Consider the following 17,942-nt stretch of genomic DNA (forward strand, 5'->3'; position numbering starts at 1 on the left):
GCAGTATCTTTCCCCTTAGACTTGAATTCTGATCTGTTATCACATATCAGGAAACTCTGCTTCTTTAGGTTAAATGCACTAAATGACATACATTGCTACAAAGTGGGGTCATGTGTGGCCAGGAGTCCTCTGAACCATAAAATCACTGATAGTTTCATGTTTCTCACACAGAAACTTACAAATATCAGTGACAAAGAAAGTGCCCATAATGGGTTAATTCACTGTTTATTTTACACCCAGAGCACTAGAGTTTTTTACTGAGTTCCTACTTTCCTGAAGATGTCATAAATTGTAATAACAGTGACTACATAAAAAAAAATCACATTGCTAAGCAACTGTGACTGAGGAATAAAGGGCAGTACTTAAAGCAACAGCATTAAATAAGGGTTTCCTAAAATACCAAAGCTGATTTACAAACTTTATACCATCCTAACAATATTTTAGCATCATTTGGCTCTTGGTTTTACTACAGAAGGAGCTCTTACTGGATGTTTATTGGGGGAGAAGGGAAGAACATACCTCTGAATTCAGAAGACAGTGAAACAGGAAGATGAAAAATCCCTAAAATAAAACAAAAAAGGGAAGAATAATATTACAGGTTACTTGAAGTATTTTACTAAGCATGTGTGCAACAGTCTGAGATTTACAATTGAGCACGAATGGGTCAAATTCTTCCCTAACTTAATCAGTGACAATATTAGGCTACTGATAGGACTGGTCAAAATTTTTCCATCTAAACTTTTACTTTATTTTTAAGGAACTTGGGTTTTCAACAAAATTTTCACAGAAAGTGTCTGCCTCCAAATCCAAAAGTTTAAAAATCAAAAATGTTTTGGTCGTTGGCAATCAAAGCCCTTTTCCAACCAGCTCTAGCTGGGACCCTCTGATGTAGTGTTGGTTTGATTATCTGTGGAACTCCTTCGTGAGATGACAAAAAATTCACAAGTGCTGCTTTTACCTCTCTGATCCAGGAAAGAACTTAAACACGCCTGTAACTGTATGTCTGTACTCAAGCACCTGCTTATAGTTAGGCAGATTCTTAAGTCCTTTCCTGGCTAGGGATGCTTTCAGTGGATCAGGACCCTTCTATCTTGTCGTCCTATCACAAGTGCTGTATGCTGCATCAGTGGGCCTCTTTTCTACTAACTTTTGTCAAATACAACACACATACCCTGTTGCTCGACCTGATGAGATCTACCTAGCCACTTAGGATTGTCTTATTTGGCTCCTTCTGGATCACAGAATCTTAAGTTGACTTTACAAACCTGAGAAATGTCAGCGGTGCATCCACTGTTAAATCTAGTCCTTGATGCCTCACTCTTGAAAATGAACTTTGAATAAACTCTGTCAAGGGCAGTGTTCAGTACCTGTTTATCTGGTGGCTGTTAGAAGCCTTAATCAATTGCTCAATATTTTCACTGTCTATGCAGAGACTGGAGAAATATCATTGATTGTACAGGCTTATGAGATAAAGGGGTATGGAAGATCAGAAAAATATACACAAATGAAAACATTGCTAAAGATCTGTCAGTTGCAAGCTTGTGGTGCTCTACAGCTGTTGTCTGAACCCCCAGAGCCTGCGTTATATACGTACTTGCAAGGAATTGAATATTGCAAACATGTACTGAAATACTACTGCATGGTCATTGACAGCTAGAACTCCAAAGATCCATGAACTTCCCAAGATAGGTAACAATACAGCAACTGCCTTAGCTGTCAACCTGAAAGATAAAATGACAGGAAATTTAACAGAACTGCCAGGCAAACAGTAAGTTTTGAACACATCCAAGGGGAGATTTTTAACAATTATTTCTTGGCATACAAGTGATTGTGCAAAAAAAAAAAAAGTCTTCTGACAGACACTGCCATCAGATGGTTGCTCAACTTTATTGCTGTATAAATGAGTAGCTGTGTCAGCCTTTTTTGATCACTCGAAAAAAAATGAAGGACCTATTTATGTTCACAGCACAAAGAAAGAACTTCATCAATATTGTTCTTTTTTCAGAGTAGCAGCCGTGTTAGTCTGTATTCGCAAAAAGAAAAGGCGTACTTGTGGCACCTTAGAGACTAACCAATTTATTTGAGCATGAGCTTTCATGAGCTACAGCTCACTTCATCGGATGCACACCGTGGAAACTGCAGAAGACATTATACACACACACAGACCATGAAACAATACCTCCTCCCACAGCAAGGGTTTGCTCACTCAGAACTTTCATGGAAGTCATTGGGGCAAAACCTCCTAGTTTTCTCCATGGGCACAAAGCCTATTAGCCTATTAACTGGTACCTGTGCAGTTCTATTATGCAAGGTGGAAGGATGGAGGAGATTTGCAGGCCCTGTGCCTCAAATTACTGAAATCCTGAAAGATACCAAGGACCAGATGCTGCCTTCCATTGGCAGGTGGAAGCGGGGTGGCGAGAGTGGAAGTGGAGAAAAAAGACTCCTTCCCAGAGCTGTCTAAGTCCTAACAAAGGCACACGGCCCCAAGTCCCCAGAGCAAGTGAGTAATCCAATTCCTCGTGAGCATTGCCCATAAACGTGTTTAAATGTAAGCACATGCTTAACTCCTATTGAGGCCAATGGGATTTAAGCACATGCTTAAAGTTAAATTCCTTACTGAACTGGGGCTGTGGTGAAGTTGGGGATCAGTAGGTCAGGATGGGGGCATATTGAGCGAGGGAAGGGTGGAGCCAAGGATCAGCCCACCCTCTCAACTATTGCATCACTGAGGAGCTTGCAGATTGCTAGTAGGAAATCCATGCAGGAGATCATGTTGTCTCAAGCAATATTAACTTCCCCTTTGGTGGGGCTAGGGTGTAGGTGCAGGAGAGCAGTGCCTACATCTGCATATCTTTTGTTAGGGCAAGGCTCCATGATGATTACAGAAAACAACAGGAGAAAAATGAGGCTGCCGTATCACATAACTCAATGGAAAAATCTCTTTAAATACTGAGTGCCATGGGGTCAAGGGTTGCTGGAAAATATGGGTCACCGAAGAAAGCCTAGATTTCTTAAAATGTGTGTATTGAGGAGAATCTTGGTGTCCTTAGCCACAAATATTTCAGTACAATTCATTTTGATCTGTAAAGGGTCTGTCAGCCAGGAACTGAAGGAATACAATAAACCCTGAGGTCTATTATTCACTTACAATATACATTTCAAAGAATCCGGTCTTGAGAGCAACTTGATCAATGGTGCAGAATTATTTCATAATGCAAGGATGATATTTTTTTCCCAAGGCTAAAGTCCTTCACTTCAACAGTAACACAGGAAACATTTCCCACTGACACAATGCCAAGGACCCAGATCCTGCAATGAACTCTTGTTGGGGTGAGGGGAACCAAACAAAAACCTTGTGACTGGGCTAAGCCCCACTGATTTGGATGAGGGTCCACCTGCATAGGACTCATTGCAGGAGAGGGGCCATAGCAAACATGTGGAAAACGGAATCTGGGCATTTAGACATTTTAGGTCTCTCATCTAATCCGATATTGAAAAACACTTTTCATTATGAATCCATCACTCTTACCCTTCTGCTGTCTCAGACACATCCAATTTTTATGAAAAATTGGGATAAAGGGGAGTTTGTTTTAATTTTTATTTTAAGTTTGAGCAAAATGCCTTCAGCCATATTTGGAGTCGTTAGACCACAACAAATACACTTTTCCCATTGCAAACTATTCTAAACACACTATCCGAACAATGCTTCAGTAATAGTGAATGACATGAAAACTGTAACTGAAACGTGGGCTAGACAGAGTTTTCATTGAGGACTAATCAGTTTGGGCCAGATTTTACAAAGTGATAAAGGTGCCTAATGATATAGATAGTCATGTAGTGTAATGTACAAAAGCATCAAAGCAGGTCACGTGTTTAACTCCCACTGACAGTCAATGGGAGTTAAATACTTTATTCAGTTAGGTGCTTTTATAAATCCCTATCTGTTAGGCATCTATCTACGGCTTTAGTCACCTAAACACTAAATCTGGCCCTTTGTTTTTAACAGGTTTTGATTTAACAAAGATCATAGGCCTTTGAAGACTGAACACTGACCATGTGCAGTAGAAAAATGTATGAGGGCAAGAGATGAACGAACACTAATTAGGAAGGCACTCGGTACATGTGCATCTTTTTAAGTGCACATCCATTTAGACTGGGTGCTGTTTAGGGGTGAAATTCACCCCATGCACAGGATCAGCACAAGGTCTGTGTGTCACTTGCATCCAATTTAAGACCTATTTTGCTTAGGCGCTGCATAGATCTTATGCCAGTCTGTTGCACGGGTGAATTTCACCCTAAGTGTGAATGACTGGTTCAAGGAGTTATGAGCTTCCACTAACCAAGCTAGAAGCTTGGCAGCATTTTTTCCTTGACCTTTTTTATTTTCTTCCCTCCTCCTCTGCCCCCACTTCCCCAAACTTCGTTTCATTGCCTCTTTGACCTTTAAAAAAAAATGCGTAGCAAATTAAATGCAAAAAGCTGCATTAAGCAACAATAAGGTCAAAACAATTCAGAAATTGCAAAAGATATGGGTCCCGTAGCTACGTTAATTCCAATGCATTGCACTTATATGTTCTTATTTTTTATTCCTGAGTTTCTGGCTACATGCATAGTTGAGGAGACTAGCCCTAATAATTTAAACCATACAACACAGCCAAGTACATGTTGCTTTTGGAACTTTAGCTAGTGTTTGAATATTCAGATTGAGCAACTTTAACAATGCATCAACATGGTCCTTTGGATTTGATGCTGTCTATGAAGTTTGGTAACGAGGATGATGTAATACTGAGTTTGATACCTCAAGATACTGAATGGGAAAGCCTGATTTCTGTCACCCAGCTGTGCTGGATGACAATAAGCAATGTCCTGTGCAATTAATATAGGTGTAGGTTGTCTTTTACCACTAGTGCAGAGAAAGAGGTAGCCATGTAGCTGGCTGTCCCCAGAAGCAGTCCAGGTAAGGAATGCTGCTCAGAGGCACAACCCAGGGAACGGTTAACTATCTTATTTTCCCATGCCAATAGCAGATCACTACTCCCCCTGGCCAGTACAAATATAGAATCTTGTGCCAGGGGGAGGGAGGGAATATAGGACAATGGCGGGCTAGATTCACAAAGGGACTTAGGCACCTAAATCCTAGGGTTAGGCACCATTGGTATTCACAGTACCCCCACTTAACTGCAACCGAACCCAGTAGGAGCCTAGGCTCATTCAGCATCTAACTCTTTGCAAAGTTCTTTAGGTGCCTCCATTTCTGCCTCTGCACATGAGCACTCCAGCAGGTGTTTGGATGCCTTGCCCCAGTGCAATGCATGAACCAAGGGATGATAGGTGTTCTTCTGACTAACATGCCCATGAGGCCTAATCCCACAGGTAAACTGTGAGCATCAGAATATCTCATAGCCCAGCATTTAGGGTGCTCACCTGAGCACTGGCGGATCCCTGGTCAAATCCCTTCTCCCCCTCAGACAGAGGGAGGATTTGAACCCGTAGTCTCCCACATCCCAGGTGAGTACCCTAACCACTGGGCTACAAGTTATAGGGGGAGAGTGCCGCCCCACCGCTTCTTGCAAGAAATGCTGTAGATGACTAATTCCAAACAAGAGTTTGCAGCTGAGAATCCCAAGTAGAGGGAGGCGCCTCCCTGCAGCCTGGATTTAAAAGCCAAACTCCCGGAGAGGGGCAGGATTTAGGACACTCCTTTCTCCTCGACATCTCCCATTGTCTATCTTAGGCGGGCAGCCACCTAGCCTGCTGGCCTTTGTGAACCCCTTTGTGAATGTTCTGCATTCATTGGATAGGAAGCCCAAGGATGTGAATCCCAGTGATTTTCTAGGCGCTGAAAAGTTAGCCGTGGCCACGCTAAGCATCGCTGGTTCCTTGGTGAATCTAGCCCTTAACCTCCTCTTTCTCCCCCTGCTTGCAGTAGAAATGTGGGCAGGCAGCATAAAGGGAGGACTTACTCACCCTTAGACGTCTGCTTGGTCACATTCTAGGTGATGATGAGCTGGCCCAGAGAATTTTAGAAGCCATATAAGGGTTTATTTCTCACACAAGCTGATAAAAGTTCAATCACTATTGCTCTCTCGCAGTCTAGCTCTGTTAAACTGTCTTTGCTTCCAGCTTCCGTGTGTGTGTGTGTTGATCAGCCCTGCACTGAATTGATTGGGAGGCAGACAAAGCAGGCACCAAGGGGGAATTTGCTTTTCTTCATCCTTTTTACTTTCTTTTTCAGTTTTCTTCTAACAAATATGTACCACTTATTCCTTTGTTAACAGGTGACTTCTGGAAACTGCAGAGCTATTTTTGTTCTGATTACATTTGTATATCCAGTCTGTGTTTCGCAGCCTTTGGAATATTATTGTTTGTGCACAGTGTATCTATCAGCCTGTTCTACTGCTAGGACTTGTTTCTCACTGTGTCAAAATGATAACAATCTGGATGGATGGGTTACAAGTTACACAGAAGGCACAAGCTGTGCAAAGCATCATTCAGCAATAGATGCTTTGATGTGGGCTGATTTAATTCCTATGCAGAGCCAAAAGAATGGTTTTGACTTTAAGAGCCAACAGCAACGAACTTGTACTACATACGGCCATCATGCTGCAGCTGGGTCCCTTACAATCAGTGGGGTTCCTTCAGGGTAGTTGCTGGCAATTGTGCAAAATCTATTCACTGGGCCTACCTGTATGAACCCTGCAACTTTCTTTATAGTTCCTGATGCCTCAATCAGCCTTTCCTGGGTTTTCTGTCTAAGTGACTCTCCATCTCTTTAAATCTCCATCTAAAAAAACAAAAATCTTGTCTCCTTTGCCTGCTCCCCTTAGGGGCCAATTCTATAACCCTTACTCAAGAGAGTAACCTTACTCATCTGAGACATCCCACTTAAGTCTTCGTTTTACTCTCCGGTTCCTATTTATGGTTCAACTTTGCATAACGTCCAATACTTGCATAGGCAATGCCAGATCTTCAGCTGGTGCTAACTGGTGTAGCTCCAGTGAAGTCACCAGCTGAAATCCTGGTCCCAAATTCTGGTTAATAGGAACATGAGGGGAAGATCCTGGAGCTGGTGTAATCTATCTTTGCTGCATCGATGGCAAGGTGTGCAAGAAATGTAGGGGTCAGGTCCTGGGGAATATCATTTCTGTCAACGACATAATATGAAATAGGCGTTCAATCTTCTTACTGTTAAATTCATTGGGACTTTTGCCAAGGAGCAGGGTCGGACCTTATAGTTTTATTATATTTGCAATTGGTTTGGAACAATTCTACTCACTATAGCTTTTTTCTTGCCCTTATTTAATTTTTCCCTCTTTCCTACTGCTCTGAGGACACTGTCCATATCAAATACTGATGATTGAACTAGCAGCCCCTAGGAAGTAACTTTACTGCTTGCAGGAAGCAAACTGTATTGTAATTAAGAATGGGATCTATAACTCACGAATCAGTTTTATTAGTTATATATGAGGAGCTAATCCGTTTAAGGCATCTGACCTCCACAACTTCAGACATCCTGTCTGCTAAATTAGGGACTAAATTGAGACCCATAAACCAAGATAAATAGCAGGAAGAGGTATGGTCTATAAAAGCAGACACTTTTCCATAGCAAGTCACATTGTTACTTTGATGAATAGTCATTTTAACTGAATTTTCTCTTTTTGCGGTTTACTTCAGACACCCACCACTAGCAGCTCTCTCAAAATCTAACAGAGTTCAGATTAATACTGGAAGGAGATGAACTTGGACTGTTTCCAATTTGCTACAACTTGTAATCACCAAACTCCAACCTAAGAGCTGATTAAAATCTGTGAAACAAACAGTGTTTGCAAACTTTCCTTCACAGTCAGAACTGCCATTCAATTCAGCTATGTTCTTGCCTCCTTTTATGCTTGGTATTCACCAGTCTTCAGGATTTTATCCCCTTTGATGCATGAGGAATGGCTATTCTTCACAGAGTGGGAGTCATGAGTGAACAAGAGCATGTTGTTGTTTGCTATTATTTATTCGATCATCTAGTCAGGGAGCAAAATTACCCACCACAAATAGTCCAGCTGAACAGTATTAGAAAAAAACATTTGCTGGAAATTGTTCGAGCAACCTAGCCAGTGTGTTGCTACAACACATTCACAGAAATGTGGATAGATTTACAACCATTTGGACCTGAGCCAGAGTTGGTTCCCATCAATGGGAATCTTTGGGACCAAGCCTTTTATGACCTAAAAATAAAAAATGAGATAAATTCACACCCAAAAATAGTCACAATGAATAATTTGACCAGCTCAAGGAACGTAAACTAGGGGTCAAAAGAGAGAGTTCAGAGTCAAAATTTCTTGGTTCTCCTCCAAGCTCAACCACCAACTCATTGAGCAAGTCAACTGGAGCATGATTTTCAGAAATTTAAATTAATCTATGAACTCTGGAAGACCCCTTGGCAGAGGTGAAAGTAAGCCAGTACGCCCCGGTACGGGATACTGGCAAGAGCCATACTGGGGCAGCCCGGCTTCCCCAGGGGGCAACTTAAAGGGCCTGGGGCTCCCAGCAGAGGCTGGAGCCCCAGGCCCTTTAAATTGCCTCCAGAACCCCGCTGCTGGAGCCCTGGGGTAGTGGCTGCAGGGCTCTGGGGGCTATTTAAAGGGCTGGGGCGGTAGAAGCAGGGGAGCCCCGGGCCCTTTAAATAGCCCCCAGAGCCGTAGGGTGGGGAGGGGCCTCCGGGGGCTATTTAAAGGGCTAGGGCTCCTTCCCCAGGGCTCCAGCAGCTATTTAACGGACCGGGGCAGTAGAAGCAGGGGAGCCGCAGGCCCTTTAAATAGCCCCCGGAGCCCTGGGGTAGCAGGGGCTCCAGCTGCCTCTGCAGCCCCGGTCCTTTAAATAGCTGCTGGAGCCCCACTGCTTCCCCAGGGCTCCGGGGGCTATTTATGGGCCTGCGGCTCCCCTGCTTCTACCTTGGGAAGCGGCGGAGCTCCAGCAGCTATTTAAAGGACTGGGGCAGTAGAAGAGGGGAGCCCCGGGCCCTTTAAATAGCCCCCAGAGTCCCGGGCTGCTGCTGCTACTACCCAGGTGGTGGTGGGGCGGCACTTACATTATAGGGTGGGCTGGGGCGGGCTCTGACCCCTTCAACTCCGCCCCTTCTGCCCTAGGCCCCGCCCTTTCTGGGGGCCAGAGCTGGCTCCAGCATACCGGTAAGTCACTCGACTTATTTTCACACCGGACCCTTGGTCTTGTGGATAGGGTCCTGGCCTCAGAATCAAGAGACCTGGCTTTCAATTCTGGCTTTGTCACTGATCTGCTGGGTGATCTTGGGCAAGTTTTAGCACCTGTTTTCCCTCCCACCTTTGTCTATTTAGCCTGTAAGCTCCATGAAGAAAGACTGGGGCTTCTAAACACTACAATAATACAAAGAATAACCATATATGAAGTCACTGGTAGCAGATGCTCAGTGCTTCTGAAAATCAGGTCCTCGACTTCACTATGCCTCAGTTTCCCCAGGGAGAGGTGCTATTTCCTTCTTTGCAGGGGTGTTGTGAGATTTAAATTAATAATGTTTGTAAAACACTGTAAAACCTTTGCTTACTGCATTCTAGGGCCCAGGCCCACAGCTTGTGCTGTTGAAAGGTGCTGTTAGTACAAATTGTTACAGCTTCTAACTGCAAAGAATTTTTCCCATGCTGGACCTGCTCCTGAAATTGTTTTTTCTTTTTTGGGGAGGCTTTGAGAACAATAGCCAGCATGTCACCAAGGAATCCCAGAGGAAAGCAGATGCTCTGCTGAAGTGTTGGCTGTTCCTACACAGCGTCCAGAAACCTAAAGCTGTTTTTAGCATCCAGTCCAACACATGAAATTAAAAAAGGTTCCTTCCCTGCAACTGGAGTCTGGCTGGGGAGAGCAGGAACTCAGTCTCCTGCTCTTTGAAATAAGCTGCCATTAGTTCTTTGGTCTGAACCCTGTAACTGAACTACAGAGGATTATATTTTGCTGATATGTGATGTGATGTGCATCTTCAGGAGCCCTTCAGTGCTGATTTGCTGATGACAAACATTTTGGCATTCCCCAAAATGCTCTAGAATGTGTATAGACAGGAATATAAGGTGGTGCCCGCATGCACGCACGTGTGTGTGTGTGTGGACACAGACATTAGGAATTATATGTGATATAATCAGAACAATGGAGACCGTCCCCCCGTTCCACCTCATTTGTAACAATACAAGCTGTTGGGTGCTGAGCTCTAGAAAGTCCTGTTTAAGTTCCCACAGCAGATCAGTGACAGAGGGAAGAATAGAACCCAGGTCTGCTCGCTCCCATCCCAGTGCTTCAACTACAAAACACAAATCTTGTTTTTCACAGAAAGTCATGTTTGTTGCAATAAAATACTCCCCCTCCTCCCCCTCCCCCCCCCCAGCTTCTGTCCATCTGAAGCCATGAACTGAATATCAAACACTCAGATTTACTGTCCTGGCTGGATGGATTTTTCAAGGGTTAGCTCTCTGGGCAAATCCATTTTCTGAACTGGGACTTTTCCATCTCTTTTTCTATTGCTTCTACAGCGCCTTCATTTCTCAGCTTTCCTGACATCATCTCTCTCTTACTGCTCGTGAGCTTCTGTATCACTCCCTGGGTCTCAGCACCCAAGCCTAAGGATGACTCTCCTTTTTCACCAACCTTTGCCTTTGAAGAAAGGTCTGGGAGAAAACACTGAAGAACCTAATCTCATAGCATGAGGTTGTTATGCTTCCAACAATAGGGCCTGTCATGGCAGGAGGGTGGGAATTGATGACGTTTCCTGTTTTGGGTCTTTGCGCCACTCTGTATCCTTTAGACAAGACTTTCTAGAGCTCAGCACCCAACCACTTGCATTGTTACGAATGAGGTGGAAAGGGGGGAGGGTCTCCATTGTTCTCACAGGGAGCTGAGCCTTTTGGAGACTGGCCATATATTTGTGCTTTAAGCAGTCAAGAGCTGTGTTTGTGTTTGCATAGTGTTGCCTATCATGCCCCATCTCTATTTGCTAATCACTTGAGTCACTGACTCAGCCCCAGGGTAACTGAGTATACATCTTCCCTGTCCCCATACCGACCACTGCAAGAATGGGCAATGCAAAGCACTCAAGGTTTGTCTAGCACCCTGTTGGGCTACCACTGGAATACCACTTTTGGGGAATGATCATTTACAGCAAATCAGTCATCAGTGGTATGGTTCTTTAAAACAGACTTGTCAGGCTGGTTTTTTTTATTGCACAGCAACATGTTTAGTTAATCATGAGTCCAAATAATGTGCAATGGTGGTTGCAAATAACATGGAGAAGTTTATTAGGAGACTTGAAATTGGGTGACAGAAGTATGGATTCCCCTAGCAGCTGGTAGTGATGGTGGTGGCGAGAAGTCAGAGTAATCAAGTGCTCAGAAATGCACATGAAATCTAAAAGCAATTTTTAACAGGACAGGGTCTGGTCCTCAGAATGTTGAAGATTTATTAATTTCCTATGCACCCATTGTTTGTTTGTTTCCCCAGCTTGATTGTTTTGCCCCTGTTTGAAAGCGGTCAGTGGAATTTCTGCCAGGGGAGGTAGCAAATAAGGCAAAGAGGGCAAGAAGAAAATTAACCTTTTTCTCCTTAGGGGTACTTTGTTCTTCTCAGGGAAGTGGGGTTCCATTTATTGTTAGAAAACTAAACTGCAATGTTTCAATAGGTCAACTTGCTTTTATCTTGTAGGAGGCAATATGTGTAATGATCATTAGTCATCTTGTTTCCACAGGCTGATTATACCTTGCACAGCAAGCACTCCAGAGTGGTACAACATTTCTCTATCAGCCCAGATAACAAAAAGTATGCAGGAGGATTTGTTTGCATTAAAGTACAGTACTTAGATTATTTTGCATAGGATGTATGTCCTTTTGGGATGGGCTATCAGTCTCAGGGTAGTAAGGGCTGGAGAATTGGGCCCAGAATCATTACATCAATTAGGAGAGCTGCTTGGTAAAGGCAAGGCAATGGAGAGCTAATTTAAATCTGGTTTGTTCATCACAATTTTCATCATAGAACCATAAAGTTAGATAGGGAAACAACATTCTAGGTTATCTGAGCTATCTTCCTTACCCCATCTCTGCAGGATAGTTCCCTGCAATATATTTCTTCCTTGCTTTATCCCATCTAATATCAAATGGTTTCAAGGTGAAGCTTCCGCCTCATCACAGCTCCCTATCCATTCTCTATTGTCTGGGTGTAGTCTCAGTTTGAAGAATGGATCTGTAGCAGCTCTATTCTTACTAGTTTTAATTAAAGTAAATTGGCTAAATCTCTGTGAGTCATCATGAAAGGATATCCTGAAATTGGGCCCATTGTGCTATTTACAGTTGGTCTGTTTACAACCATCTGAATCTTTTTTATAGTTGTTATACCAGGAGTACAAATCTTTGTTTTCTAGTTTCCATGCAGTAAACCAGAATGGCAGACCCAGACTTCATAAAGACGACTTGTCAAATTATAGATTTATTTTATAAAAAGACCTCTTAGTGCTCTCCTTTCTCCTTCTAACAAACAGGGTGTGATTGTGAAGCCATTACCTTTTACAGGGCATTTGCAATCTGAAAGCATTCAGCTGACATCAAACCTAACAGTGACGCAGGTTTCAACACAAAAGGCATGCTGAAAAATACCATAAGACAGGGAACCCAAGCCAAATTCAGAGGAACCATGTAAGATGGTGTAAGTTAGACACCCTTTACAGCCACTTAGGCCTTGTCTACACTACTGTGGTAAGTTGACCTAAGTTACGCTACTCCAGCTATGTAAATAACTTAACTGGAGTCGACATAGCTTAAGTCGACTTACCGCAGTGTCTCCACTGCACTGCATTGACGGGAGACACTCCCATCGATTTACTTTACTCTTTTCCTTCTGGTGGCGTACCAGAGTCGACCAGAGAGCACTCTGCCATTGATTTAGCGGGTCTGTACCAGACCCGTTGTATCGATAACAGCAGCGTCAATCTCCGGTAAGTGTAGACATAGCCTCAGTCATGTGCAAGGGAGTTTTATGCTTGTGTAGCTTACACAATGCGGAGTTGGGAAAAGATGTATGTTAAAGCAGGATGGGGCCTTTCTTAATTTGCATATTCTTACACTCTCCTGGTAACTGACTTTCTTGTTATGCGCCTCTCTTCTGGCCCCTTCCTCATGCGGCCAACTTAGGGCTTGTCTTCACTATTGCGCTACATTGGCACTGCTGCCTCGTTGCAGTGCATCTGATGAAGAGACAGTGATGGGAGAGTGCTCTCCCGTCAATGTAATTACTACACCGCAACGAGAGATGGAAGCTATGTTGGCAGGAGAGCGTCTCCCACCAACATAGTGCAGTGTAGACACCGCTTGAAGTCAGTGTGCCTTACGTTGCTCGGGGGGGGGGGGTGATTTTTTCACCCCCATGAGTTACGTAAGTTACATTGACGTAAGCAGTAGTGTCGATAATCCCTAAGGCTCTCGTGCGATCAGACCTAATTAGAGGCAGTAGGCCATAGGTGATATGTAAGGGGGGAAAGAGTACAATGCACAATAAGTAGCTGTTTGCCTGCGACTCTGAGTCAGGGTCTAGAGCAGTGGTTCTCAAACTTTTGTACTGGTGACCCCCTTTCACATAGCAAGCCTCTGAGTGCGACCCCCCCCTTATAAATTAAAAACACTTTTTAATATATTTAACACTATTATAAATGCTGGAGGCAAAGTGGGGTCTGGGATGTAGGCTGACCGCTCACGACCGCCCCATGTAATAACCTTGCAACCCCCTAAGGGGTCCCAACCCCCAGTTTGAGAACCCCTGCTCTAAAGGAAGTTTATGTTGGTGAAATAAGCCCATTGAGGTGGCTAGAAGAATGCACATCACACCAGCTTAGATTCATTTATATCACTTGTATACTTGGCCCTCTGGGCCTCATTCTTTACTCAGTCCAGCTTTACGTGGGTGTGATGGTATTGGTTTCAGTGGAGTTACTACTGATTTACACTGGTATAAGTCAGAGGAGAGCAAGGCTGGTATAAATTTCGTAGGGTATGTCTACACAAAGATCCTCGGCAGGGCCATGGCTGGTCCAGGTCAGCTGACTTGGGCTTGCAGGGGATAGAGTGTGGGGCTAAACTGCAGTGTAGATGTTCAGGCTTGGGGTAGACACCAGACTTTGAGACTCTGCAAGGGGAGAGGGTCTTAGAGCTCAGAGCGCAGCCTGAGCCCAAATATCTACAACTGCAATTTTTAGTCCCCCAAGCCTGAGCCACACGAGTCTGAGTCAGCGGGCTTGCGTTCTGAGACTCGGTGCCGCAGGTTTTTTATCACAGTGTAGACAGACCTGTATTAAAGATCTTTAATATTGTGCTCAGAGAAGACTTCATAGACAATGTGCATCTTGTTCCTTTCTTACTTATGCTACTCAGTTGATTAACAACTGAGCTAGGGAATTATCTGAGAACAGCAAAGGTTGTTGAAGTAAAAGACAGAGAGAAAAGCCTCACAGAGAAGCATCAGAAAACTGTTTATTGGAAATCTATAGGTTTAGCAAATGTTTCTGTTTCTTACCTTGAGGTCAATGATGCTTGTAGATTGACCAATGGAGTAAAAATCGTTTTAGCCTGTGCCTGACATTTCTGCAGAAATAACACCTCAGCCACAGGAGCTGAACTCTGAAAATGATTTCTTGACCATAACAGCCTTAATGATCTTATTAATGAAATGATACCAGCAAAAATGTTGGTTTTGCATTTCCATGACAACAGCGCTAGTAAATAGCAAAGATACCAAGGTCAGGCATATAAACTGACAAAGAAAGGAAAGTAATTTTCTATGTAATAGCTCATACGAGCTTTAACTGCAGTGCTGCTAAATTATTAGGCATATATTTGCTTGAACTTTCTTTTTTAAATTTACATAAGGAAAAAAAATTGCTGGAACAGTCCTACAATTCTTCTAGCTTGGTACCCTGTTTCTGAAAACAATCAGTAGTACCCAGTGCTTCAGAGGGTGACATATACCCAAATAAATACATCTAACTGTGCAATATTGTAGCATGTAAGGAGGGGGGTTTCTTCTTAACCCCAGTTCTTAAAAAATATTACAAAAATGGGAATTTATAGCTTTTATTATTTATCTTAGCTGGTGTAACTGCAGATGCTAAGTTATTCATATAATTGTCTGAAGATTTTGAACTTTTATTAGCTATTTGCTTCAATAAAATCCTGCAGCAGTGAGTCCCACAGGTTTTCCTACATATTGCAAAAACAAACAAAAAAAGCTTTCCTAAACATTCATTTTTAATTTCTTGCCTTTTAAGTCTAAAGAGAATCAACTGATTCTCTTATTCTATAGAAAAGGTCAAAAACAGTTCCTTACCAGCCTTCTCTATTCCATTCCCTATTTATTTATCAGTGTCTCATTACCGATCACTCTTACTTTTCTGAATAAATAATCCTAGTCATTATAATCTCTGCTCAAATGGAAGCTCCCAAGGTTTTTGCTTAGTTATCTCAGTTTGGATGTTCCGTGTTTCAGCAGGATTTTTATTGAGATGAGGTGGCCAACCTGGGACCTTCGCTGCATACGCAGTAGAGGACCAGGCTGGTCCATTGCCAGTACTACTTGGAGGGACTGTTGCTGCTAACAGCTTCAGTGCACTCTAGGCTGGTCCCAGAGTCTGTTGCAATCAATGTGAAGCAACACTGATCCCTAGGAGAAGCTGTGAATATTCACCAAATAGTTCCAGAGTGGGAACAAAAAAGAGATCTAAGTCAGATACTATCCATAGGCGGAAGATGAAGAAAAAGAAGAGTGTGGTATGTTTGAGTCTTGAAAAGCTTGCCTTCTGTTTTTAAGGGGAGTTTGCTTACAAATCAGGATTTCTCATACTGCTCTTTAGGGCAATGGGAGTCTTTCTATTGACTTCAATGGGAGCCGGATCAGACCCTACGTGGAACTGAGGAGGATATCTCACGCTAAGTCTATTTATGTCAGACTGGATCTGTTCATTGTCTCCTATCTTGACCTCAAAACACGTCTGGATTTGCTAAAATAACCTACCAAGCTATGTTTAGATAGCAGTGACCAATCTCCAGCTCTTGGAGGTTGGTCCTAGGGACTGGTGAACCAGTTCAGACAAAACAAGAGTCAACCTAAACCCCTATTGCACAACTCTCGTCAGACCTGATGTCCAAGCTGACAGAATTGTCATGAGGTTCAAAAGATGTTAGAAAACATTAAAAACGTTATTGTGATTTTCAGGGGCCACTGCATTTTTAATTCCCAACTTGCAGGAAAAATGCAGAAGTACTGCAGGCAAAGCTGGTTCTCATGCTCAATTTTGAAAACTTTGGCTCTCTGCACTGCTTTCCAGAACTGAAATTCCAAAGAGACTACGAGTATGTCTATACAGCAAAGAAAAACCCGCCACTGGCTCGTGCCAGCCAACTCAGGCTGCGGGGCTGTTTCATTGGTGCATAGACTTCCAATCATGGGCTCTCTGAGACTCTCCCACCCTGCAAGGTCCTAGAGCCTGGGTACATCCTGAGTCCGGAAATCTACACAGAAATGAAACAGCCCCACAGCCCGAACCCCAAGAGCCTGAGTCAGCTGGCACAGGCCAGCTGTAGATTTTCTTTGCTGTGTAGACAGACCCTAAGTTTCAAGTAGAAAATATATTGAGTGAAACCATAATGATGTGACACACACCTTTGAAAAACCAATGTAGGGTTAAAGAATATGGTTCTTCACAGAGTCATTTCCTCATGCCATTTTGAAAATCCCAACGTATCAGGCATCCATATGTTCTGATTAATTGTTTTTTTAACTGAATTATATCTAATATGGGCTTTAATGAAAAATGCTTTCATTCAATATTTCAGTAAAATAAATGTTCCTGCTTTTATTCTTTGAGTTTGCAGCAGTTGGGAATTTTATTTTCAATGTATACATGGCTGTTTCTTTTCTGAAACCCACATAAAATAGTTACCGTTAATGGAGTCGTATTACTTATCCAAAAATAAGGCATAAAACTTTGAAAGGACTTTCATGCTAAAATATTAACTTTTCTCTGCTGTAATGACCCTGTATTTTTCATTTACTTATTTTGAGAGAGCAGTGCGGGGGAAATATGCAAATCAGACAGTGTAGCTAAGAGCTTTTTCAGACTTCTGGGGTGATTTATGTAGTTGTCTACAGTGCTGCACAAGGTGCTTGTTTGAATAAGTGTTTACTTTATGTGATGGAATAACTTTAATATTTGTCTTATTATTCTGCATAAAGCTGACAGAGTTCTAGGATTATAAATGGGGCCAAGGATGTAAATGTAACACTCCAAGCAAAGTTTTAAGTTATCACTATTCACCGTGAGTTGCACCATTTCACGAAGAACAATGAGTGTTTAATTGTGGTGCCATACATAGAGATACACCTCATATAACATTGTCCTTCTCCTATTGAAATTTCCATAGCTCAAAATCGGAGTTCTTGGGTAATAAACAAAAAAATAACAGGATACTTCAGGACTGAAAACTAAAGCCAATTAGGGTGAAAAAGGAATGTGAGCTTCAAAGGCCTTCGCTATGCATTGTAGATTTCAACACTACATGCATCTGATGAAGTGTGTATTCACCCACGAAAGCTTATGCTCCAATACGTCTGTTAGCCTATAAGGTGCCACAGGACTCTTTGCTGCTTTTACAGATCCAGACTAACACGGCTACCCCTCTGATACTTAACATCTAAAATGTTATTCGTATTACAGTGGTGCCTAGAGTCCCCAATTAATATTGGGATCATATTCCGCTGGATGCTCTGTAAATCAACAGAGCCTAACTCAAAACCTATAGAAGTGAATGGGCTTTAGATCAGGCCCATAATGAAAAGGAAATGAAGCCGTAATGGTGCAGAGGGCAGGATGGACTAGCCACAACAAGTACAATCCCACT

General features: G+C 42.8%; 1 protein-coding gene across 6 annotated transcripts in view; it reads right to left on the minus strand.

Moving 5' to 3' along the window:
• Positions 1 to 17,942, minus strand: part of ADGRD1 (adhesion G protein-coupled receptor D1) — a 247,263-nt gene that overhangs the window by 8,933 nt on the left and 220,388 nt on the right. For all 6 annotated transcript variants that reach the window (XR_012155073.1, XM_073312940.1, XM_073312941.1 and 3 more), the window contains 2 exons: positions 1,595 to 1,721; positions 520 to 561 (listed from right to left, as the gene is read on the minus strand). Coding sequence is in view for 5 of the 6 variants with exons in the window: in XM_073312940.1 (XP_073169041.1) it covers positions 520 to 561; positions 1,595 to 1,721 (169 nt within the window). In the remaining variant the exon portion in view is untranslated. The remainder of the gene's footprint in view (positions 1 to 519; positions 562 to 1,594; positions 1,722 to 17,942) is intronic.

Source organism: Lepidochelys kempii, chromosome 15 (assembly GCF_965140265.1).
Source record: "Lepidochelys kempii isolate rLepKem1 chromosome 15, rLepKem1.hap2, whole genome shotgun sequence".
Taxonomy (NCBI): Eukaryota; Metazoa; Chordata; order Testudines; family Cheloniidae; genus Lepidochelys; species Lepidochelys kempii.